At 48.9% G+C, this 24,103-nt stretch overlaps 2 protein-coding genes across 3 annotated transcripts in view; one reads left to right on the top strand and one right to left on the bottom strand.

The window, feature by feature from the left end:
- Positions 1 to 10,004, bottom strand: part of PEBP4 (phosphatidylethanolamine binding protein 4) — a 228,130-nt gene extending 218,126 nt beyond the window's left edge. The window contains exons 1-2 of the mRNA XM_045516659.2: positions 9,921 to 10,004; positions 9,392 to 9,548 (exon numbers count right to left, since the gene is read on the bottom strand). Of these exons, the coding sequence (XP_045372615.1) occupies positions 9,392 to 9,469 (78 nt within the window). The 5' untranslated portion in view covers positions 9,470 to 9,548; positions 9,921 to 10,004. The remainder of the gene's footprint in view (positions 1 to 9,391; positions 9,549 to 9,920) is intronic.
- A 78-nt stretch (positions 10,005 to 10,082) lies between these two features.
- RHOBTB2 (Rho related BTB domain containing 2) overlaps positions 10,083 to 24,103 on the top strand; it is a 29,644-nt gene continuing 15,623 nt past the window's right edge. Inside the window, exons 1-2 of one of the 2 annotated variants that reach the window (XR_012503454.1) lie at positions 10,083 to 10,207; positions 16,342 to 16,429. Coding sequence is in view for 1 of the 2 variants with exons in the window: in XM_010954974.3 (XP_010953276.2) it covers positions 10,168 to 10,207; positions 16,342 to 16,429 (128 nt within the window). In the remaining variant the exon portion in view is untranslated. The remainder of the gene's footprint in view (positions 10,208 to 16,341; positions 16,430 to 24,103) is intronic. The other variant, XM_010954974.3, reaches the window with a different exon arrangement.

Raw genomic sequence — 24,103 nt, 5'->3', positions numbered from 1 at the left:
CAACATCTAGAAAAAAACAGTTCACATTTTGTGATATTTCTTTCAGTCGTTTTTCTCATGTATGAATTTTTCTTAATTAATTGAGATCATACTGATAAACAATCATGTGTGTGTGAGCGTGCCACACACATTACATCTTCTGGATATACCAGCACGAATTTAAACCTTTCACTGTTGTATGGCACTTAGTGCTATAGACTAATGTTTGTCTTCCCCCACAAGTTGAAGCCTAATCCCCAAGGTGATGGTATGTGAAGGTGGGACCTTTGGGTGGTGGCTAGGTCATGAGGGGGAGCCCTCATGAATGGGATTAGTGCTCTTATAAGAGAGACCTCAGAGCCCTCCCTTCCTCCTTCCACCATGCGCAGACACAGGGAGAAGACAGCTACCTATAAATCAGGATACAGGCTCTCACCAGGTACTGAATATGCCAGCACCTTGATCTCCCACCCTTCGGAACTGTGAGAAATATTTCCCTGTTGCTTATAAGCCATCCAGTTTGTGGTGATCTGTTATAGCAGCCTGAGTGGTCTAAGATACTAAATATATTTTATTCTTCATTTTTTCCCTATTTCTAGTGTTACAAACATCCTATACATAAATATTTTCTTAACTTCTGACAATTTCCTTAGATTTTGTCCTTAAGAGTTTTCTTGGGTCAAAGTATATGAATTCTTTCCTCTTAGTATATACATAGGAGATGAAAAATATAGCTTTTCCTCTACCCTCTTACGTTTAGTGACTGAGGCCTGTGAATTAAACTGACAAATGACAGATTAACAGAGGAAAAAGGTTTATTTGGGTTCACATGAGAGCCAACAAATGAAGTAGCTGGTTCATTAAATGGTGAAAGTTAAAGGCTGCCTATCTAACTTAGCAGGGGAGAGGGAGGGTTGGAGGAGAAAAATCCTTCCACGGGAAGAATAAATAGGTTTCTTTAGGAAAGATACATGAATTTTCAGAACAAAAAAGAGACAAAGTTTGTGATGATGTTTGTCTATACAGATGTGAGATGTATTTCTTTTTCCTTCAGGGCCATACAAATTCCCCAGAAAAGGAATTTGGGGTAAGTTTCATTTGATCTATTTTGGGAATAGGTCTACCCTGAAGAAATAATTTATGGCAGACTTATTTTTCAGCAATTGCTGCTTTTAGTCAGATAAGAGAAGTTCTGAGAAAGCTTCTTTCTGCATCCGTTGAATCTCAAATGTCTTCAGCTTAAAATAATTTTTATACCAACTCCTGGATTCTGGGTGGGTCCTCACAGATACCATTTGATTATTTTCCAGAACTGTTTTACTAGTTTGTGCTTTTGCCAAGCAAATGGAGTTCAGTATTAAAATCATTTTTAAAAAATCCTTATTGACTAGATCAATTAAAATTGATAAAAATTTCACTCTTTAAAAATAACTAAGTGAGATTAAGCCTTTGAAAATAGGTTTGCTTCCATATTTATTTCCTTATTTTAATGAATTATATTTGCATGCTCTCTACCTATTTTTATTTATACTAATAAATTAAAATCTTTCAGACTTTAAATACTCAATTGTTATATTAGAATATTTATGATGACTGTGGAAAAAAATTGTGTATTTATCTTACCAGTGTGAAGGGAAATAAGAATTCATTTAATCGTCAAATTCCTTAATAATTTTGAAAAGCAGAAGGGTCATTTCATTTAATCAGGACAATTTTGATTGTTATCTTAGCTGTCTTCAAAGTGAAAGTCTGGACTAAAGTCCAACATCAAGTTTTTTTAAAAAACAAACTCTGTGGATATTTAAAAATCGTGCTCCAAATTCCAAGGACTCTAATCTTCTAACAGCTTTGTGTGACGTCTCAAATACTTTAGCAATCCCAAATTACACATTTGTGTTTCAACTTGATTATATTAAGTGCACTTTTCCCCATAACTGTGACTGTTGCCCAAAGATCGGCCCCCTTCCCTGGCGAGCCAAATAAATCAGAGACCGGATCTCCGAGCTTAGAAGAAAAGAGGCAGCTTTAATACTTTGCCGAGCAAAGGGGACTCCCAGCAGGCTAATGCCTTCAAAACTGTGACGCCCACCTTGGGGATGGGGTGGGGTGGTTATACAGCCATAGCTCAAACAATAAAGCATCTTTCGATAACAATCAACAGAATCATTTTCTCATCAGAAGACTTACAATTGCATCATGATGCCTCCAGGTGACCAGTTCTATAGAGGCTAGATCTCTTTGTCTCATAAGCATTCAAGGCCTGGTTTTCTTGGTAGTTTAGACTCTTTTGTAAGGTTACAGTCCCTTCTCCTTGGACTCTGAGTCCAAGCATGGTCATTACTTTCAATTACTGGAATAAAGTAGAAACAGAAAGATCAATAGCTTTAGTTTTAACGATGGGCCTGGAGCTGTATAAGTAGCAACCGGTTGGTTAGGTTTGTTGTCTGTTCTAAGGGCAAGCATAAGAATAAGCAATCTGTTAGCCTAAATGTGGCCATTTTATTATTCCTCATTCATGACCCCCAAAACAGTATTTTTAAATTTGTTCAAATCTCCCATATTTAACTGTCCCTTTTAGCTGTAGCCAATCAAAAAAAAAACAAAAAAACAAAAAACCACTACGTTTCTCTAAGCTGCTCCATTTGAGTATGATCCGTTATGTTTGTAGAGATTAAAGCAAAAGAATTTGTTCAGAACTTTTCCAATTTGAAAACACTTACTGATTTTCCTCTGAGATTTATAAGTGTATTTTCTGGAATTCTACTGCAGTAGATATAAAAGGTCTGCTTGTCAGAATATATTTTTTCCTTTCGACCTCATTTCCTATTGTAAAAGCAACCTGTCAGTGCCTGGCACAGTGCCTGCCGAAACTAGCTCCTTAGATGTTTGTTTGTGTTGACTATTAGCAGATGCGGAAGCCTCCAAAAGGGGAAGAACCCCAAAGAGTGGGGTCTTGTCTTCCAGCCATGAAAGAATTCACAGTGGAGACAAAGGGGCAGAATGAAAGCTGCTTTATTGCTCAAAAAAATGAAAAGAGGGAAAAATACGCGAGTGGAAAGACACTCGAGTGGGGAAGCTGTAATCCCAGGTGGCTTGATGTAAGAACTCCTGCTTTGGGGGGGGTCTCAGCTGGCTCCTTTTGATATCAAGCAGGACCTGTGGGGTCCTCCCTGGTACAAATCTTCCCATGTTCCCCATTTCTTGTTTGTAGGAAATAGACTTCATTACGCCTCCGTGACTTTCCCTGAGTTCCAAAGGGCAGATTCAAGCAGTTGCTTATCTGGAAAGGGAGGGAAGGGAGGGAGTGCAGAGACAGCGGAGGAACTGTCAAGAAACAACAGTGCAGCCTTGGGGCAGGATCCTGGTTCCTTCTCAAGGAATATACATAACAATATCTCCAAGTTCTTCTGCAGGAATTATAGCTACCACCCCTGCAACCCCTGCCTCTAGCTTATGGCTGAGCAGAATCTTCAGAGGTGGTTTTTTGGGGGACACTGGGTCCACCAGATTGTTGGCATTCTGATTAAAAGAAACTTCCCTTTTTGTTACCAAGGCTGTTGCTCCCAGGATCATACCCCTGCCCCTCCCTCAAATAGAAACCAATTACTCTTATCTAAGCCTCAGGAGGCAGCTGCAAAGAGAAGAAACAAGAACTGGTTAGAACCAACAGAGACCAAGATGGTGGAGGATTTGACTTCCAGTGGACCTGGAGCCTTATTATACATTCATTGTAATGTATTAGCATGCTGAGGGACACAACCACCAGTTGACAACTGCCATGACAAAAACCCACACAAGGAAGGAAGATGGAAGATAAGGCGATCGGCTCCATCACACCTGGAAGAAAGATGTGATGGCGGAAGCCTCCCATAAAAGTCCACATGGCCCGAGCTGCAGCTGGACTTGTCTCAACTGTCCATCTTGGCTTACAGAGCCCTGCTCGAGCACCTTTTCCTTGCTCATGTGCCTTTCTTTCCTTCTTCTCTTTTGAGAAATAAAACAGCCATTCACTTTGTCCCGCTGCCTCTGCTGTGAGTTCTTTCACAGCTGGCGGCAAGGACCCACACTGGTGGACCTCCTAATTTAGGGGTCTCTCTATCCACTGACACTTTTATCCATCTTCCTTGTGGCTTCTTGTCTCCTTCCATTGGCTGCTCTTTTCCTGCTTGCTTTCCAGTCTATTCTGCTGTGTGGAACAGACACTGCAAAAACAAGATCAAGTAACTGGGGCCCCTCAAGCAATGTGGTCAAGCTAGGTTAAGCAAGCTATGAGTCAAGCCAGTGGGCTTCTTAAACAATACAAATATATAAATCAGATCACTCCAGGACTTTGTGTTTCTGCAAGGTAGTTTTTTCCATTCCTCAAGCAGAAGCATTTTCTGGGGCCAACAATAGATTAATTTTAAACTTTAAACAAGTCTGTAGTCAATAGGTCCAGGTTTAGTTTCCTTTCTCCTTGCCTCCCTCAAATGGAGTTGATTCAACCACTGGTGAAAGAAAAACATCTCTTTAACTCTGGTGGTGGTGACAATTATTTTCAAACCTACACTGAACTGTATCGCTGAGGGAAAGAAAGGGAGCTTGGGGCAGGTCTGGTGGAGCTCCCCCCAGCTTATTCCAGCTATGGCAGCCTCTGAGCCTCTGGTGGCCTCCCTCCCCCCACCCTCACTCTGCTTCAGTGGAGTCATGAGATACTCTCCTCACTAGGGCGGCCCCTCGAGATTGTTCCAAGTAGGCTGGTTGTGAGAGTTCAGTCTTCTGCCAACCAGATTCCTTTGAATAAGCCACAGGGTCCCTGCCAGGAATTCACAGCTGTAGCCGGTGCAGGTTGGGGTGGGGGTGGGTTGGGGGGAGGATAAAAGGGGACAGAACTGAGGTGCCGTCTGCAGACACTTCCTTCTCCTACCCGCCCCTGAACAACTCCACCTGCTCTCCAGGGGGTGCAGAAGGAGCTGTCGGCCCACTCCAGCTGGAATGCTCTTACAGCAAAGTGCTGGCTTCTCCAGAGGCGTGTCGGGCCTGAGCTTGGCCCCGAGCCCCGTCAGCTGAGCTCCACCTGCAGTGGCACCACGCTGCTCAGCCCAGGCAGCCCGAGGTCTGGACCACTGCACGTTCAGGGGCAGTTGGCCCCTCTGCCAGCTCCCCTACCCCCTAACCCCAGGCCTCCCCACTGGGATCTATAAACGGTGATGTCTGTCACTGGGAGGGCTAAGTACCAGGACCTGCCCAGGCATTTCTGCAGCAGAATTGGAAAAGAGAAGCCTTCCATAGCTCTCAGCTCTGTCCTCTCACCATGCCACCCAACCAATGCACAGGAAAATTCAGAGCCTCCTGGCCAGGGGCCATCACCTCTGTTTCTGTCCTGCAGACTAAGGGAGGCCCTGGGCAAGATGGCAATATCTGTTCGGGGCTCCTCCCCCAGTCTCTTGGCTTTTCCACCTGCCAGGGGAGAACTCCGCTCCACTCGCTCCCTCCAGCCGTCCACTGCTTCCTCCTTTGGCTGGCTCTCTTATTCTCAAGACTTTCTGATCTACCAAGGCAGAACTACCTAGCAAATCAGACTTCAGATTTTGGGCAAATTCCAACCCATTGTTAGTCTTTCTTGTGAGTTGTGAGGCACCTTCTGGTCTCAGTTTAGAAATAATGGGAACATGGTTGATTAGTTTTGCCTGCCACATGCCTGAGTGGGAATATAGGTAAGATGTAGCATGTTTGCACAAATGTGGACACTATTTTTATACCAAACCAGTGAAATAGAGTTCAAATAGTTTTGCTAAAAAGGACTGAAAGTCTGAGGTTAAGAGTTTGGCCATAGTAAAGCATGAGTAAAATGTGGGGGAAAAATACTTGGTTTTGGTGATGACGATCATAACTTATGTTTTTATTTTCTACCTTAAAAAAAGTTTTTGGTGGCGATATGACTTATTTATTATTTAAATAACTGATTGCATGTACTTTGGATGGTTCTATTAAACATTCAAGAGTGCAATTTGTTTTTCTGGAATTTGAGGGGGCCCATTTCAAATTGCATTGGGTTGCTGAGGGTTGCCCCACAATATGTTTATTCCAGGGGATGCACATGAGTCTCTTCCTGACCAAGGATATGGCTGGAAAGTGTTTGTACTGGTGGGAGTGATGGCCATGATCTGGAATCTTCTCATCAGTGAAGAACTCTGCTTCTGAATAACCAGTTGGAATGTTGGGAGGTACATCAAATACTTTCAAAGTAGTGCGAACACACACTATTTCTCCTTTATTTATTTTCTACTTTCTAAATGTTCTACTATGAACCTGTATAATCAGAAAAAATAAGATATAAAAAGAATATAATGCTATGTACCTAGTGTCATACTGTGTGTTTTTTTCTATAGCTATATCTATTGGTGGTGAAAGTTTTAGTGGTTTTTAATTTTTCATATTTCCCAAGTTTTCTGCAATTATTAATATGTATTAAGGAGCATTGGTTAATTGTAGAACCAGGGAAATATTTTTAAAGATACAATACTTTTTTTTCTTAGCAAAACAAGCAAAAAAAAAACCCAGTTGATAAAAATGAATTACAGATGGAGATCTAATCAGAAAAGGAAGCTTAACATGTTTGAGAAAGAAATACAGAAATATAGAAAGCTATATTTACTACCTTAGGATAGGGATGGGTTCCTTAATCAAGACATAACATATTAGCCGCGAAAGAAAACTTGATTAACTTCATTCAACTGTGATGTAATTGAGAATTCATGTTCAGCAAAAGCCAACATAAAGAGAGTCATAGATCAAGCCACACTCCTGGAGAAAATATTTGTCACACATACAGCTGAAAAAGTTAGAAATATTTTTCTATATTAAAATATATAACATTTCATAATATATAATTTTTTCATGTAATTCAAAATATTAGTTTCAGAATATGTAAATAATCCATACCAATCACTGATGATTAGAAAATGATGATGTCCAAAAAATGGGCAAAGGACATGAGTGGGCACCTCATAGAAGAAGAAACGCAAATGTACCAAAACATATGAAGATAACCACTCCACCTTGTTAGTACTCAGAGAAACACAGGCTATTCCACTGAGATACCATCATATACAGAACTGGAGGGCCAAAGTTTAAGTTCGAAAAGGCAAGTGGAGGGGGGAGGGTATAGCTCAGTGGTGGAGCATGTACTTAGCATGCGTGAGGTCCTGGGTTCAATCCCCAGTATGTCCTCTAAAAATAAATAAGTAAATAAATAATGAGAAACCTAATTACCTCCCCCCAACCAAAAAACAAATAAAAACTTAAAAAAATAAAAAGGCAAGTGGAAATGAGAACGTGGGGCATCAAGAACTCTACACTGCTGGGGTTATAGCCACTGGAGAAAACACTTGGGTGTGATTTGTCAAGTTCAGCATGAGCATACAGTAAAAGCCAGCAATTCCAATTCTAGGTATCTATCCAATGAGAGATGCTTGAATGTGTGCCCCTGAAGACAAGTGCAAGAATATTCAAAGAAGCAAGTTTTCATAGTAGCAAAACCCTGGACAGCAGAATAACATGCTGGAAATGACAGTTCAGGAAGAATGAAGGAACCCAGCTACACACATCAGTGTGGCTGTACCTTAGTTAAGCAAAGCTGAGAAAAACACGAGTCCAACAAGATGAGGTACATGCAGTGTAACACCACATCTCAAAGCTTCCAAACAAGCAAATCTGGACAGTGCATGATTAAGGGATGCCCACACAATAGGATATACAAAATTTTAAATCATCAAGGAAATGACAAATACAAAATTCGAGTTAGAAGTTGCTCTGTTGGAGGTGGGAGGTGGGAATGGGGAAGCCACACATTTGTAGCTTCGACCATATAGTGTATTGGTTGCGTTACACTTTTTAAATTGAGAAAGGGATTCACAATTGTTTGGGCCCTTACTATGTTTTAGAATTTGGACACATGTAATATTTTAATATACTATGTATTACGTTATTTTAAGTTGTCAACAGCTACAGAGGTGGAACACCTTAGCTATGAACTCAGTGTTGACTGAGCATTTCAAACTCTTAAACCTATCTGGTCATAATGTATTGTTGTCTCATTAAACGTGCTTCGAATCTGAAAAAAAAAATTCCTGATTGTAATCTTTGGTGTGTGGCTGGAGGCACAGACCCATTCCCGTATACCCACTCTTTACTGTTGGGCCAACTGATGTCCTTCAGAGTCTGATGACCCCCATTCCTAGGCTGTCAGATGTCTGCCTGTGATCCCTCAGCAGATAAAGTACATTCTTTACTAGGCATGTTTGCCCTAACAAACTAATAGTCCTAGGTAATCATCTCACAATAGCTCAGGTTGGCTTGTTTCAGCCCACCTTAGCAGAGGCAAACCCCACCACTCATATGGACCCTAAACCTCTTACCTCATCTACAACCAATCAGAGCCTTGCACATAAGCCGATCAGGCACCTTGTGGCTCTACCTGATAAAAGACCCCAATAACTGGCCCTCAGTGCTCACACAGTCACCCCTCGCCTGTGTGGCCCACTGTTGTCTATGACAGTGTACCCCTAATAAACTCTTTTATATTCTTATACTTAATCTCTAGTAAATTCTTTTACCAAACCCACACCTCGTGATGTCACCAACCGGCCACACTGTTGTGTCACACATTTACTCCTCTACATCTTCCCAAATGAAGGTGGTCCCCCAAGGGCAGCTGAGAGGGAGAGGGTGGGATGAATGCCGACATCACGCTTCTCTAATGCTCCCTACAGACCTACTCTTCCAGAGAGTAGGGTACCGGCTGGACCTCCGGGCATCCTCTTCAGATAACCAGGTGAGGGTTTGTTTCCTGAGTACACTGAGGAACTCCCCTGGCCCTGCATCCCAGGGGTCAGCCTATTGGACTGACAGTCCTTTACTTCTCCACAGAACTGCTGGAAGAGACAGGGTAGGACTCTGAGCCCTGGAATCCTGGGCAGCTAGGGGAGATAGGGGGTCAGGGGCAGTCTGGTGAGGGGATGGGAAAAGCAATTGCCTTCTGGAAGAGTGGAAGTAAGGGAGATGCACAAAGCAGAGGGGCCACTGCAAGCTACTGCTGCACACACCGGAGACCCTCGGGAGGTGAGTGCCGTCAGGACCATGGGGATCCTCTCCATTTTCCCCGATGAAATACTTAATGGGAAGAAGTTGGGGTGATGGCAGACCTGGAAATGAATCCAGGCCTTCAATGCCCAGCCCAATGCACTGTCATGACAACCTTCCCTTTTACTCTACACAGTCCCAGCCACGGCCAGCCCCTCACATAACATTCAAAATGGGGAAGTAACAAAGTTCGAGCTGCTGGGAGTGATACAGAAGCGCCCTCAAGCGAGTAACCAGGCTGTTGTCCCTAGCATTTAAAGTTAGGCGTTATCTAACCATTAAGACTCACAAAATGTTCAGCTGAGATCCAGAAATCCACTCCAAGAAGCACAGGGGTCAGGCTAGGTTCTGATGGTCTCTGCATCATCTTCTTGAGTTTCCTGGCTGGCCAGCCGGGTGTGTCTGACCACTACAAGCAAACAGCTTTCCTGCTGTTTGTTTTCCACCTGTGCAGGTGAGCAGAAGCAGAAAGGAAGCCTTCCTGTCCAGCAGCACTGCCTCCCACCCCCAACACCTCCCACCTGGTTTCTCCAGCCTGGCTGGCCCCTCCACAACTCTATAGAGCCTTTAGCTCAGGGAGCCAAAATTAAAAATTAATCACCGGTGGGGTGAAAACAACAGCGCTGTTCCTTGGCTCTGGGCCAGTCTCCCAGGATATGCGTCAGAAAAAGCCAGTGAGTGAAATTCCAAAGCCTGATTCACATGAGTCACCAGGGAGGAGGAGAGACCAGGATAGAAGTCAGAATGAGAGCCTGAGGGCAGACCAAAGCAGGGCCCTGGGGGGTCAGGGGCTGGGCAGAGGCACGGGGAATGCTCACCTGCCCATAGGTGGGATAAGGGACTGCTGCCCAGGTAGCTTATCTCTGAGCTCAGCAGGACCCTGGATGGGGTGGGAACTGACCACGAGGCCTGCCTACTGGTTCCACCCCTGGATACAGTAACCATGTTCCTCACCTGGCTCCCCATAGGCTAGCTTTTGGATCCCAGCCCTTAAAATCCCTGTGGTTGTTTCCTCACGCATTCCCTCCCACTGACCCGGCCCAGGACACTGCTTCTGGACAGGGAATGGTGACAAGCCAGCCAGGCCCCAGAGGAGAGGCAGCAGGTAAGTCCACCACTCATGTCCCACCTGTCCCGAGGCCACCTGGGCCCTTCCTCTGTGCCTGGAGAAGAGAGAGGAGCTCCGCCTGAGCCCTGGCTGGTCCTCACCTGGTTACTCCCAGCACTCAGTAAAATGTGCAGTTCTCAGACTGATTTCTGGGATGGAGGGAGGCGTGAAGGCAAGACGAGGGGCAAGGGGTTAGGAATCAGATGTCTTCCTTATCAAGGTGCAGTAGCCCCCTGGACTGTGGCCCAGCAACCCGAGGCAGCCAGTCTCTGGGCAGGAAGTGGGGAGAGTGTCTACAGGTGCCAGCGCCAGCGGCTGGACTGGATCCCACTCTCTCCTTGTGAACCTAGCCAGGAGGGAAGGGGAGACCCCAACAGCCCATTTCATCCTTATCAATCAGAGTAGCCAATGGCCAGGATGGAGCACACTGCCAGCCTGAGATGCTGGGCTACCGCGGCCCTCCTGCGCACTCTGTCTTCTGCGCCTCCCCAACCTGAAGGGCCGCTGCCGATGCCAGAGATGCCTCTGCTCTGCCAGCTACCCTGAGTCTAGCCTTTCCTTCCCACCTGGGCCCTGTGGGGCCCCTTAATGGTCCCTCCCCACTCCAGGAGCGCCCAGATTTTTCAGGCAGTAGGATCCATTTCCCCCAAAAGAAACTGACCCTACTTTTTCACATCTCCTACCCACCTGCCATCCACCCAATTTGATTCCTTTTACTAGTCACACTGGGCCAAAAATTCTCAGCCTTGCTCTAGGGATTCCTTCCAGGGCAGCAGAGATCCTAAGCCAGTCTGCTGTCACTTCCTTGCAAAGGAACAGCTGAGGGGCTTTTTTGTTTTAGGGACCAGGCTGAGACCAAAGCTTCTTGGCACCCCAGGGTGCGTGTCCCTGATGGGCTGGGATAACTCAGCAAATGGCTGAGGCTCCCAGGTGGGCAGCCATGGGCCTTGGCGACGCTGGAGGTGAGCACAGCTTAATTGGAAGGGGCTGTGTGAAGTCACCGTTTAAGGGTACAGCGGATCATGTTTACAGTTAACCCAGGCCTCAGGCTCTAAGTTGCAGTAATTTTAGGTCTTTTTGTTACCAGACCTCTAGGCCTCTGGGGCATATTTCCTTATCTCCAGCTGCTAAGACCTGTCAGTTCCTGTGCTGGAGATTACACACATATACATATACCTATATGCATGCAAATACAGGGTTATAGGAAGATAGATGGATATATCCCATCAGCTGAGTTAAAAGCTCCTGTTTTGAGGCATGAAAACATTTCCACATTCTTGACTGCCTATGGGGCAAGCTGGAGGTAAGTATGGGCTGGAAGAGGACTTTGAAGCAAGTTTCAGCTAGTCCATTCCTGCTTCTCAGCTTTCTGTTTCCCTAAAAACATCAAATGATAACATCACACAGTCAGGATTTCAAAACTGGGGGGCATCCTTCCACAGACCCATGTAGTCTCACACAGGGGGAAACGGAAACCCGGAGATGGAAGAACCAGTGGTGCAGGGGCCACCGCTTGGCCTGGCTACAAACTCCCGGGGTGACTTTTCTGAGCTGGGCCTCCGTTTTCTCATCTGTAAGAGAAAGAGAGTTGTTTTAAAGTGAATTAACATGTTAACGCTCTAAAATCAGGGCATGAGGTTGGAAAGGGCTCAGGGGCTGTGCCGTCAGAGATGCTCTGAGCCACCTGCCAGAGGGGAGTCCTCACTCCGTGCTGGCCTCTTTGCAGCCCTGACAAGTCACATCACTTCTTGAAGCTTCAATCTCCTCATCTGCCAAGTGGGGATGATAATAGTACCTCCTTACAGGATTGTTTTGAAGTTTAAAGAAAGTAGTACATGTAGCCCAATACTGGACATGTAATAAACTCTCAATTAATAATAATAATAATGTAATCATTAATTATATATTATTATTATTTATTAAACTTAAGCTCCTTGATGGTATCATTGTTATTTTATAATCCTCACAATCTCTATCAGTGTCTAGTAGTAGCAGGTGCTTGACATGCACGTGATAATTGGAAGAAAGGCTAAATGAACAAATGAGCAAACGAGTCTCATTTTTCCCAGAGGCCCAGGACAGGGGATGTGACTTGAGTTGCATGGACAGGCCCCATGCCTTCAGCCTGGGCAGGGCTGTTAGTGGTCCACGCTACCTCTGTCTGCAACATGGCCACCGCAGGGGCCCCGGGGAGGCAGAGGATTGTCAGGGCTCTGACTGGTGCCTCCCAATACCAGGGCTCCCCGGTCCTCAGTTCTGCATGTATAAAATGGTGGTTGGGGTGGTTGGAACCCTAGGTCTGCTGAAGTCACTCTGCCGCCCAGGGCGTCCCCGTCAGGATGTGGAGATGGCGATGCAAGGGTCTCCTCTCGGGGTTGCCTCCAGCTCTAGGATTCCACCCACAACTCAGGCTCTCTGAGAGCTTTCAGTGGGCATCCCCTAGGAGGAAGAAAGGTAGGTAGACCAGGCGTGAACTTCCCAGAGTACGTGGTAAGCCCCGGACTACCAGACTAAGTTGAGGCGTGGGCTCAGTGGCCTTTGAAGTGCCCTGGACTGTGGTTCCAAGGGGCCACGTAGCAGCCCCCCTGTGCCTGCCACTCTGCCCCGTGGCCTGTGCCAAAGGCTGTCTAATGGGCTAACTTGTTCTCTGGGAAGCTTCCAACTCTGAGCACCCTCTTTTACCCTCTATGTGCCCACATTAGCCCCACTGCAGCCTGGTCTGCCTCCCTTCTCTCCTCCTCACTCTACGTCTTGCCCTGGGGGTCCAGTAAGCTGGGAATGACCACACCCTGCAGAGCAATGCTCTGGCTGGGACAGGTCACACTGGACACTCCACGCTGCCCTTCCCCCTTCTCTGCCATTGAGCCCCTTCTCAACCACCACCCTGCATGGGGGTGCAGCTTCCTGGGGTAGATGGCTGCTAACTCTGGTTGGTTGGAGCCTGAGAGAGGGCTTTCGGGTCCAGAGAAGACCAGAGAAAATGCAGCTGCCCAGCTGGTCTGTTATCACTGTCACCACTTCAGGAACCTTCTAGCCAGCATTCCCTGGCCACCTGCTCCAGAACCATCCAGGGTTGACTAATGGCCATTAGGGGTCCTGTCTCTGCACTGGCTGGCTGCCCTCCTCCTCTTTGACCAAGCCAGAGCCACATGTGTATATTTTTATAAAAATCTCTGCCAGGAGGTGGGGGAAGGAGAGGAGAGGATAGGGAGAAGAGGGGAAAGGAGAGGAAGAGGGAAAGAAGCAGAAAAGGGGTCTGTAAAGGTGGATGGAGTGGGTCTTTGACAGATCCCAGACTTTGTGGGGACACAGAGCTCTGGGGACCTCAGGGGATTCTCTTCCTCTGGTTACAAAAAGGCCAGGCCAGAGTTGATCTTCCAGATCAACACTTGATTTCACTGAGAGTCCCAAGGGCACAGGAACTGGGCTCCAGCCTCCACTCCAATGTCTTTCACACTTTCTGTTTCTTGTGTTGTTGGAGTCCAAGCACCAAGAAGGTGCCATGGCCAGGGGCAAAGGATGTGGAGTGGCTCCACAGGGAACTCAGGGCGCAGGGGAAGACCAGGTCCCTTCCTGGATTGCCCTGCACTACCCTTAACCTGAGTCAAGAGCAGCTCCAACCTTAAACACATGTCTGGCTGCTGACATGCAGCAAAGCCAAGGGGAGGGTCCAAGTTCAGGCTAGGCTGACCTTGACAAGAACACTGAGCCTTCTTAGTGTTTACTAAACAAACCCTGTCCTTCTGAGTAGGGCAGCCAAATTTAACCCAGCCTCATCACTATGTGATTATGTTTCTAAGATGCTCTGTTCTGAGCCATGCAGTCCTTTATCTGGAAGCAGTAAATAATAACACACGCTCACAGTGGACTACTTCTGAGGGACAGCAGAAAACTTTCCTATCCCCAGCATCAAGTATTATCCCCGTGAGCTCTACCGAGGAAGAAAATTGTGTCAGAAGAGAGGCGACTGGGGGCTTCTGGACACACACTTCCCCTGCCCTCTCTCCCAGCCTCCTCCCTTCCCCAAACACTACAGCTACATGGAAACCCATGGGGAACAGTTGGGGCTTTTTATAATCTTTATTTGTTAACAGTTCAGGCTATTTTTTTTTTTTTCATGCTGTAAGAGATGCCAGTGCCTTATGAAAAGTTGTGAAAAAAACAAGTCTATTTTGGGGAGATCAGCCTCCTCAGAGCGTCTCACTTGCAGCTCTGCAGGCTCCAGGAATGGGTCTGCCCTCTCTCAGAAGTTCTGCAGCTTGCCTCAAGTACAGGGTCTTGGGCCTGGATGCACTAGCTAGGGGGTGCATTTTACCCCCCTCTTATAACTTTTCTGCCTGAAAAACAGGGCGGAAGTAACACCATCTAGCTTCCAGCTGGCCTGGTGGTGGCTTCCCGTGCGCTGTCCTGAGAAATGAACATCCCAGGAAACTCGAGGTGGATCACACCTTTTCCCCGTGGCATTCCTGGTGGTGGTACTTGCAACTCTTTAAAGATGTCAACCAACAAGTCTCGAGTTTCTCTATCGAACGATGAGCTGTTTCAGAGCTACAACGTCTGTTTCATGGAGGCCTCAGCCAGCTGTGGCTGCCTGGGGAGCAGAGTCAGGGAAGAGGGGCTTGGGTGGGTGGGCAGAGGGTTTTGCACGTTCAGAACTCTGCCAGCAAGGGCTGGCTGTAGCCTGGCCAAACCAGACTGGGAGTGGATTCTTCAGTTCCTGCCTGGAGCAGCCCTGCCAGCCCCACAGTGTGGCTGCAGGAAGGCTGCGAGGGCCGGCTGGGCTTGGAGGATCCCAAGCAGAATTCACTGTCTCGCCTGGTTTGTTCACTTCCTCAGGACCTCCCGGGCACCAGGGCCAAGGTGGGCCGGGGATTCTCCAGCCCTGGTAGGTCAGACTGTCAGACTTCTGCCCTTCATGCTCGCCCCAGCCCTCCGTGCTGTCTGCTCTCCATAGAAAGCCCAGGGGGCACAGGCACACAAGGGACTGGTCCTCCTTTCCAGCATAGGTCTGTGATGCGGAGCCGGCGGAAGTGGAGGAAGAATTCGAGGGATCACACAACCTCTAATCTCAGCCCTGGAAGAGGTCATGAGAAGATCTAGCTATCCCCTGTCTTCGAGCAAGGAATACTGTTATCCCCAAGGGGAGACTAGAGAGATGAAGAGCTTTGCCCAAAGGCACACAGCCAGTTCCTGGTGGAGGGGCGCCTAGAACTGAGATCAACACCAACTAGTGCCAAGGCTCCTCTTCTGTTTTGGTTTCTTTTCACTCCACACTCTTGGGGCTGTCCACATCTCTGCCCTCACCGGGCTTGGGTGGCCTCCTCTTCCCTTGGCTTCCTTCTGCCTTGTCACCCTCCCTGGGATGCCCTTCCATTACCCTTTAATGACACAGTGCCAACTGCTTCCAGGGGTACACAGCTGGCTTCTCCAAGTGCTTCCTTGATCATTTCCTAGCTCTCCTGTAGCTCTAGAAGTTTCTTTGACCTTATAAGGAAGCTGAAAGTCAGGAGGATGGCAGAATGAGATTCTCTCTCTGCCTCTTACCGTGTCTAACCCTTCCTCCATCCCTTTCAGAAAGCTCAGCCTTCATGGCCACCAGCTGATATTTTACTGAGTCCCAATTTGGGTCAGGAACTGCTCCAATGAAAATGACAGCCAATAAAATACAGGCCTTCACGCTGGGAACTCAGATGTCAGTGCTGGAATGATCCCCACAGGTCACCTGACCCAACCCTTGTACATGAGAAAGCTGAGGCCCAGAGAGGTCTTGGAATTGTCCAATGTCACACAGCTGCATAAGGACAGAATCCAGGCCTACTGATGGACATTGGATTGCTCTTTGCAAATTACCAAACCAGTTCAGAATGTGCAGATGCCCACAGCGGGGGATGGCCCATGACCCCAGTTTTTGCCTCTCATGTAGCCCCTTGACTTCCTGGATTGGCCTCTGTCTTGGACACTGGGCTGAGTTTCTCAGCCCACTGGGCCTTGACAACAGAAGCCATGTTCTTCCCCTGAGTAGGACCTCCCATTGGGGCTGATTGACCTGGTGGTGCCTCTTTGGGTTACTCTCAGTGTACTCATTCCTTCTACTCTCTTCTCCTGCCCTGCCCCTACTCCCTTCTGTCCAGCCCAACCAGGAGACTGGAGAGAACATAGAGCAATGGCAACCCGAAGAAAAGGCCAGTACACCCTGTGGAAGTCCTCTCTGGACAGCATGTGAGTAGCCATTGGGTGATGTCAACTCCCTCCCTAACAAGTTCCCCAAGCACTGATTCATCCATCAAGGATTTGAGTGCCTCCTGAGGGTCTGTTGCCAGGCACTAAATCAGCACAAAGAGTACTCTTTTGAATAAGCATAGTCCTTTCCCTAAAGAGTTCTCAGTATTGTAAGGGACAGAGACCCAGTGATACAGCAGTGTGACTGGTATTATTAGGGGAGTGTAGAGGAAGGGCAGGGAGCCTAGATTTTGTAGGGGATGATCATGGAAGGCTTCCTGGAGGAAGTGACATTCAGGCTGAAATTTGAAGGATGATTACGCATTATCCAAGTGAAGAAAGTGGGAAGAGGAAGGCTGTTCAGCCTGAGGGAACCGCTTGAGCAAAGGCCCAGAAGAGTCCTGTCTCCTCATGAAGACCTGGAGGTAACCCCTGAGCCCTGGGCCAGGAGGCTGAGAGACTCCAGGCCTCTAGACTTGGCTCCTTCACCCTGAGGTGAAGCCTCTGCTTTTGCTCTTGTGCAGGGCCCCAGACTCTGCCCACTGCTGGGGTGAGAGTCACCCCATGTTATAAGCCCTGTGGAGTGGGCTTCACAGAGGCTTGAGTGTTCCAGGCGAGAGGTGAAGAGAAGAGAGGATAACAGCCTGCAAATAGTTGAGAGGATGAAGCCCCCTGCGAAGCAAATAGAATATGCTTGGAGGTTGGAGGCAGGTGCAGTGGGAGGGGTCTGCCTAGCCTGGGCCATCCTGGGGAGCGACCTTCAGAGACACAGGGAGAGGCAGGCATGGTAGCACTGGCTGAGAGCCTACTGCATGGGCACCTTCCTGAGAACCAGATGGAGAGTTCTCTCCCCAGACCCAGCCTCCAGTTCATGGGCTTCAGGAAAGCGGCAGTGCCTAATATCCTGGAGGAGGGTGGTTATGGGGATAGATGAAGGGGGTGCCTTCTGGGGACAAGTTCAAGGGGTTTATGTCACTGGGGAGGAGGAGTCACAAGGGGGCTGTGGTGAGGGATGAGGTGTTGAGGGAGGTGGGAAACTGAAATGGAACCTACCTCCAAGTTGCAAGGAACCCCTCAGTCTGCAGCCCAGCACTGTCTTCCCAGGGTGAGAAAGACAGGCCGAGGCGGGGCTTTGCTGGGGCCACCAGCAGAGAGGCAGAGCAGACACCCAGCCAGCCAGTCATGTAGGGGAATCAACAGCCTGTTCTGAAGTGCTCCAAAGAAACACACAATGGTTCCAAGCTGCAGGATCTGGGCAGAGGCGGCTGGTGTGTGTGTGTGTGCGTGTGTGTGCGCGCGCGTGTGTATGTGTGTGTGTGTGTGTGTGTGTGTGTCTTTGTAATAGAAGAAAGGAGGAGGCAGAGAGAGAAACAGGCCAGGAGCTTTTCCGGAAAAACTTCCCACCTAGGCCTGGCTTGAGAAATATAGTCGACACTTGAACAACAAGGGTTTGAACTGTGCAGGTCCACTTACAGGTATATTTTCCCCCCAATATATATGTATACAGTTGGTGCTCTGTATCCGCAGGTTTCTGCATCTGCATGGAAATTGGAGACTAGAGAGTACCAACTGTACTCATTGTACTTTGCCATTTTATATAAGGAACTTGAACATCTGAGGATTTTGTTATACTCAGAGGCTCCCGAAACCAATCCCCAGCAGGTACCAAGGAATGACTGTAATCTGAAGCAAGGGAAATGGACTCCCCAGGGCTGGGGTGGGAGGGGTGCAAGGTGGGGAGTGAGGAGGCTGCCTGTGCCATGAGACGCTGCTGGGAGTTGGGGCCTGGGACAGGGCTGCCACTGCCTCCTCAGTTGCTGGTGAGGGACCCAGACTCAGAGAACAGACATTTTCCAGGATTCTGGCATTGGAGGGCTGGACAAAGATGAAACAAACCTGGTAGCCAGATCCTTGGCCAGGGAGCCAAGATCTTGAGGCTGTCTTGAGTAGCTGGGAGGGGTGAATTGAAGGCTAGGGTTAGATGGGAAGAAGGCCTGGCATTAGCCACAATAGGGGCAGAGGCTGAGGGCTGGAGGTTGCTAGTAATCTGCCTGAAGAGTTGAGAATTTTCAGTTGCCCTGATGAGGAGAAAAGGCTGGGATCTGGTGCCTCTTTATCCAAAGAGGGAGAGGGCATTAGCTCCACAGCTGCAGACCCCATAGCCCCATGACTTTCGATAGAGGTCACTTCTGTTTTCCTGCTCTGTGCTGCACTTGGGGCTGTGCCTGCTGCCGGGATGTGTGAAACATGAAGCCAATAGGCTGGCACTCTGGAGTAGGTGGAGAGACTTGGGTGTCAGACGTCCTGGGCCCTCGTGGCACCCATGCAGAGATCTCATGCTGTGCCCTTCTTTGATGCAGTGACCTCTGATGCACAGAGGATGGGGTAAGGCTGTTCAACACCAAACATGTGGGAACTGCACACCAATACAGGGTTTAGTTTCCTTCCTAAGCATGTATTCAAACCAACCCTCTTGTTTTATGAAGAGTGAGTCCTAGCCAGCAGTGTGAAGCAGCACCCTCGATCATCCTTAATCTCTTCTCCAACTTTAGGTAGATTCAGAAGGAAGTAGGGGAAGCATCCTCACCAATAGTGCACTTACTGAACATGGACAGCACCAGAAAACACAAATACCTTGGGCAACTCCCAATTACATGCATTCATAGATGGCAAGTATGCTTCAGGCAATACAAAACTCGTTTTTTACTTGGTTTTGTATTTTGGCAATTACATGTTGCATGAACTAGCATTAAAGTGGATTTGCATTCTCAAAGCACAAGTTGGAGGTGTGACAAAGCGGGTGAAGTGGGAGGCATGTCAGTCTAGGCTTTAAAAATTGTCCAGCGGTAACTGACAAGATGGACAAAACCAGACTGAGCTGACTACTGTAATTACTAGCAGTAAAGATCGTCATAATCAAACCAGTTTTGAACATGGAAACTTCCTTTGGCAACCACTCATATGACAGACGTCAATTCCTGTAACCTCTATTTTTATAGAATTTTGAGACAGAGAGCCCAAAGGTGCCTTAGGTAATGTCTCTGGGATTAGTGTCTTCGTGGCATTTCTTTCAGGGGTGGGAAGATACTGGTGACCTCCAGGTGGCAATAGGATGGATGTGGGATGGAAGTTGAGACTGCTGGAGCAGAGGGCCCGGGGAGAAGGCCTAGATGGGAAACAGGTACAGGTGGTACAGGGACCCACACTGAAACTCATTAAGGGCCGTGGAAATCGGAGGCATAGGCTGTAGCTGCAGGGGTGCTGGTGGAGGGGAGTCCCTCAGATGCCAGGAAAACGCCCATGCCGGCAGAGGAAACGCTGTCTTCCTTTTCCCATGGGCAAGTGGTGGAGGCCTGGGTCTAAGGGACATGGAAAAAATATAGAGTTCCCCTTCCTTAATTCGCATCCTTTCCAGGGCTGACTAGGATGCTCTTAGAGTTCTTTCTCAGCCTCTCGGAAGAAAGGGGAAAACCCCGCGTAAGTCCAGTGAGGTTTTGAGCCTAGTCAGATATATGGAAGCGGACGAGACCCTCTAAGCCGCGTCCCTCCAAGCCGCGTCTCTCCAAGAGAGGGAGAGGAGAAGGCAGGGAGCAAGCGGCGCCGCGGGGCGGGGCCTCCAAGGCGCCCAATCACCTTCTTTCCCCGCCCCTTCTCCGCCCCCCCCGAACCCTCTCCACCAACTGAGCGCCGCGGTGGGCGGTGTCTGTCACGGCAGCAGCTTTGGGTGCGATTTTTACCCCCCTTTCCCTCCCTCCTTTCTTTTTTTTCTCTTTCCTTTTTTGTGAATGAAAAAAGGAGGTCGCGAGCGGTCCCCGGGACTGCAGTTTAAGGCGTCTTCGCGGCCGCGCCTTCGGAGCCGGCCCCGGCGCGTAGCAGCGGCGGCCTCGCCCCTCTCGCCCACTCCTGAGCGCCGCCTCCAGCTTCCGCAGCCAGAGGACCGGCGGCGGCGGCGCGGCCCAGCAGCCCGAGGTTGGAGCGGCCGCCCGCTGCCCAGCTCCGGCGCGCCTCCATGACATTGGGCGCCGCGGGCGCGGGGAGATGCTGATCCGGAAGAGGCAATGGCTGCAGTGCCGCGCGCGCGGCCGCTCCCGGCCCGCCGTCCGGCCTGGGCTGCTCTGTCAGAGTTTCTGATCTAACGTGACCCGGGCCCGGAACCTGAGCAGCAGCGGCGGCGGCGGCGGCGGCGGCGGCAGCAGCGGTAGCAGCGGCAGCAGCGCGGCGGCGCCGGCGGCATCGTCCTAACTTGCACGCGCGGAGTGACCCCAGACATTTCACTAAAATGAGCGTGCTTAGCAGGAAGAGATGGGTTCCTTACACTAGAAATTACCCCGTCACATGTAGCGGTGTAAGTAAATGATTAATTTCTATTATGGCCGGATTACAAGTAGCCTCTGGAAACTCGCCGCTTCCCCCCTCCTGCGTCCTCCAAGGCCCTGTCTGCGCCCCCCCCCCCCCCCGGACTTCCCCTGGGCTTCCTCTCCCTGGGCTACAGTTTCGGCTGCTGGGGTCCTAGGGGACTGCGAACTAACCTTTTCTGGGTTTTTCTAGGGAAAGGAAGATGACTTGATTGCCGTGGTGTGTCGTGGCCTTCCCCCTTTCCCACTGAAAATTTAAAAATTTTTATTCTGTGTGTGTGCAGAGCAGCGTGTTCGGAAAAAAAAAAAAGGTCTAGAATGGTGGAAATGTTTCCTTTAAAAACCAATGGAATGTGGGTGTTTTTCTAGCCGTTCTGGAGATGTTTCTTTCAACCCAACTCCATTGCAGTCTGTGTATCCGACTTCTGGCAAACTACTGGGAGAAATCCTTAGGGTTGTTTATTGATGTTTGAGAAGATTTATTTTGTGTTCAGGCTTGCGTTTTTTGTTAGTATGACCATTCAAGACCCCTTTGGGCCTTGCTGTCCATTGGATCTATTGGGGGATTCATCTCTCCACCTTCTCCCATGTTACAATGTCAGCAACCCCCAGTGGGAGCCTTCTTTAATTGGAATGCCACCCTCTCTGCTCTTCTGTTCCTGATTCTCCCTTCCTTTCCATCCTCCTTGATTTTTACCTTCATTTTCACGATATTCCTCCCCTTCGTATTTTGTAACATGCAGGATGTGGGATATTGGTTGCTAGGAGACAAGGCAGGCTCCCTGGGAGATTCTGTCGTTTCCTTGACAACCAGACTAGGGCAGCTACAGATGAACAAGCCTCCTATCAGCTGTGGGAGGGAAAAGGGGGCTTTTCTGGGCTCTGCAAAGAGTGTCTGTAGGGGTGTGGGGGTGGGACTGGGAGCTGGTGAGGGTTGTAGCTAATCTGAGCACACCTTTCGTTTTGGCCTGGCCTGAGTACAAAGAGCTGGGAGAGCAGTGGGCAGGAGATGGCAGGGACTGTGGGATGGGGTGGGAAGGGAGCATCTAGGTGATTCTGGGATCACTGAGGGAGACGAGTGGCCTGAGGGTCATGATAGCCCAGGCAGGGTGTCAAGGAAGCCATAGTGGAGGGAGGTTTGTCAGGAGGCTCAGGAAGAGTGGGGATGAGGCAATTGTGTGGAAAAGTCTAGAGTCATTGAAGGAGAGAGTGCCAGAAGGAAAGGGAAGTTGAGAAGCTCATTGGGTTGTACCACCATATATCAGCGATGATACAGTAAAGTAGCGATATTCTAGAGCAAAAATTACATTACTGTTGGCAGTGGCATGCTATCTCCTGTACAGGGTCCCTGTTTAAGACAGGCCTGACTGGACAGAGTTCTGCTGCCTTAATTGGGCCAGTCTGTATCTTAAAGAGAGATATAATTACACATATAGATATGTAATCTAGCATTATATAATACCACATTACGTAAGAAGGCAGATACCTCCTTTCAGCCCAGGCTCTCTTGGCACAAATTCAACCAAGATTCAGCAGACTTTCTTTCAAAGCCCTCATACCCATTTTCCAGAAGGACAGACTGCTGCCCAGAGAGGTGAAGTGATTTGTCCTTTCTGTGATACGACAATGAAGTTTGCCAGTCAGGGAGCTGGGACAGGGGTGGAGTGGGTGAGAATGATAAAAATCAGGAGGAAGTCAAAGGACAAGCAGGGAAAGGCCACGGAGGCAGCTGAGGAGTGGATGGGGAGAGGCTCTTCAGCCAGAGTAGTACCCAACAGGTTTGCTGTCTGAGCTCACGGCACAGTGTCGCTCTCCTGCTTGTTGGCTGGCTGTCCCCTACTTAACCCCAGAGGTGGATAACGTGTGAGTGAATTTTTGATTCGTAAACTCGCTGATCTTGGACCAGCATTGCTCTGATGGGGTTTTGACATCGTCGTCGCCATTCCAGATGCTCCTGGAGCTAAGAACTGATGTCCCTCCTCCGGGCCTCCTCACCTGCCCCCCGCCCACATGCCGCTAAGATCTAAATTTGAGAAAGAGGTGCTCTTGGCTAGTAGGTTTTTATCTTTCTCCTACAGCCGTATGTGTTTGGGGGATTCTATCTGTTTTGTTCTTCATGATAAAACAGAAACCACAATCCAGAAGATTCCCCTCAGCACCTACTCATCCTCCCAGCTGCCTGACTTAAAACCGGGAACTGTCAACATGGGGTTCCCGGTCCTCAGCTCAGAAGAGAGAGCAGGGAGGGTGGTTAGAATAACAGTTGCTTGCTGGGGAGGGCGAGGAGGGCTGCAAGAGGGAGAAGGAATGAGGCAGACGATTCCCCTGGAAACTGGGGAGGGACCTGCATGGGAGACCCTTTGTTGTTTGAGGTCCTGATCCTGTAAAGTTCCAAGAAGGAGGAGGTGCTCGTCTCATTGAAAAGTCCTTGCTGTACTTTTTGCTTAGGTGGCTGAGATGCTTCCACTCGCGCAAATCCCAGTTGCCATCGTTACTTGGATATTTCAGGTCTGCATTCCTGCATGCTGGCATCCAGTTACAGCCTGGCAGGAGCAGAGCTGCTCTGTTGCTGCTGGTGGCCTGGCTCTTGGGCTGGATGGCTCAGCAGTGAGGGCGCCTGGGTGGCCTCCAGGACTCCTGAGCTTAGCCTTCCTTGGCCTAGGAAGGATTTCTCCAAATTGCTCCAGCCCCCAGCTGGAGCACAGGGAACATGAGCACAGGCAGGCCAATGACCCCAGCTTCCTAATAACGCCTGCCCTGCATCTACCTTTACCCTCTCTCCTTGTTCCTTCCAGGAAGGTGGATGCCAGCTGGGAGGCTGCCAGCAAAAGCCCCTTCAAGTCAAGCCCCCCCCCCCCAGTGACAGCTTTTTAAGCACTGACGTGACATTTTGACAACAGAAGGGCCTTCTGTTTGTCACTTTGAGCCATCCGTCTGTGGGTGGACAAGCCACTTCCTCTCTACTTAACACAGAAGGAAACTGAGGCAAGCATTTGCCCAGAAATTCAGGCCCAAATTTCTGACTGTCTGCTTCCCATCACCCATGCAGCCAATGTAGCGAGCGTCTTGCTGGGAGTGTTGGTGTCTGGGGGCTTCCAGCCTGAAAATCCTCCTCCCCAGGAAGAAGTGTAGAAGGGAGTGTATCTCACTTTCCCTGAAAGCAGATGCAGGATGCTTGGAGGGCAGGCCTGGGCAGGCAATGGGAAGGCCCACTGGCCATGGGGTATATCGTCCCAGGCCCGTAGTTACACCCCCCCCATCTCAAAACTGGGCCTGCTGAGTGAGCCACATAGGTAACAAGACAGACCCAGGGGAAGAG

The sequence above is a fragment of the Camelus bactrianus genome, chromosome 31 (assembly GCF_048773025.1).
Source record: "Camelus bactrianus isolate YW-2024 breed Bactrian camel chromosome 31, ASM4877302v1, whole genome shotgun sequence".
In the NCBI taxonomy this organism is placed as follows: Eukaryota; Metazoa; Chordata; class Mammalia; order Artiodactyla; family Camelidae; genus Camelus; species Camelus bactrianus.
The sequence above is the reverse complement of the archived record's forward strand: the minus strand, read 5'-3'. Positions and strand labels throughout refer to the sequence as shown.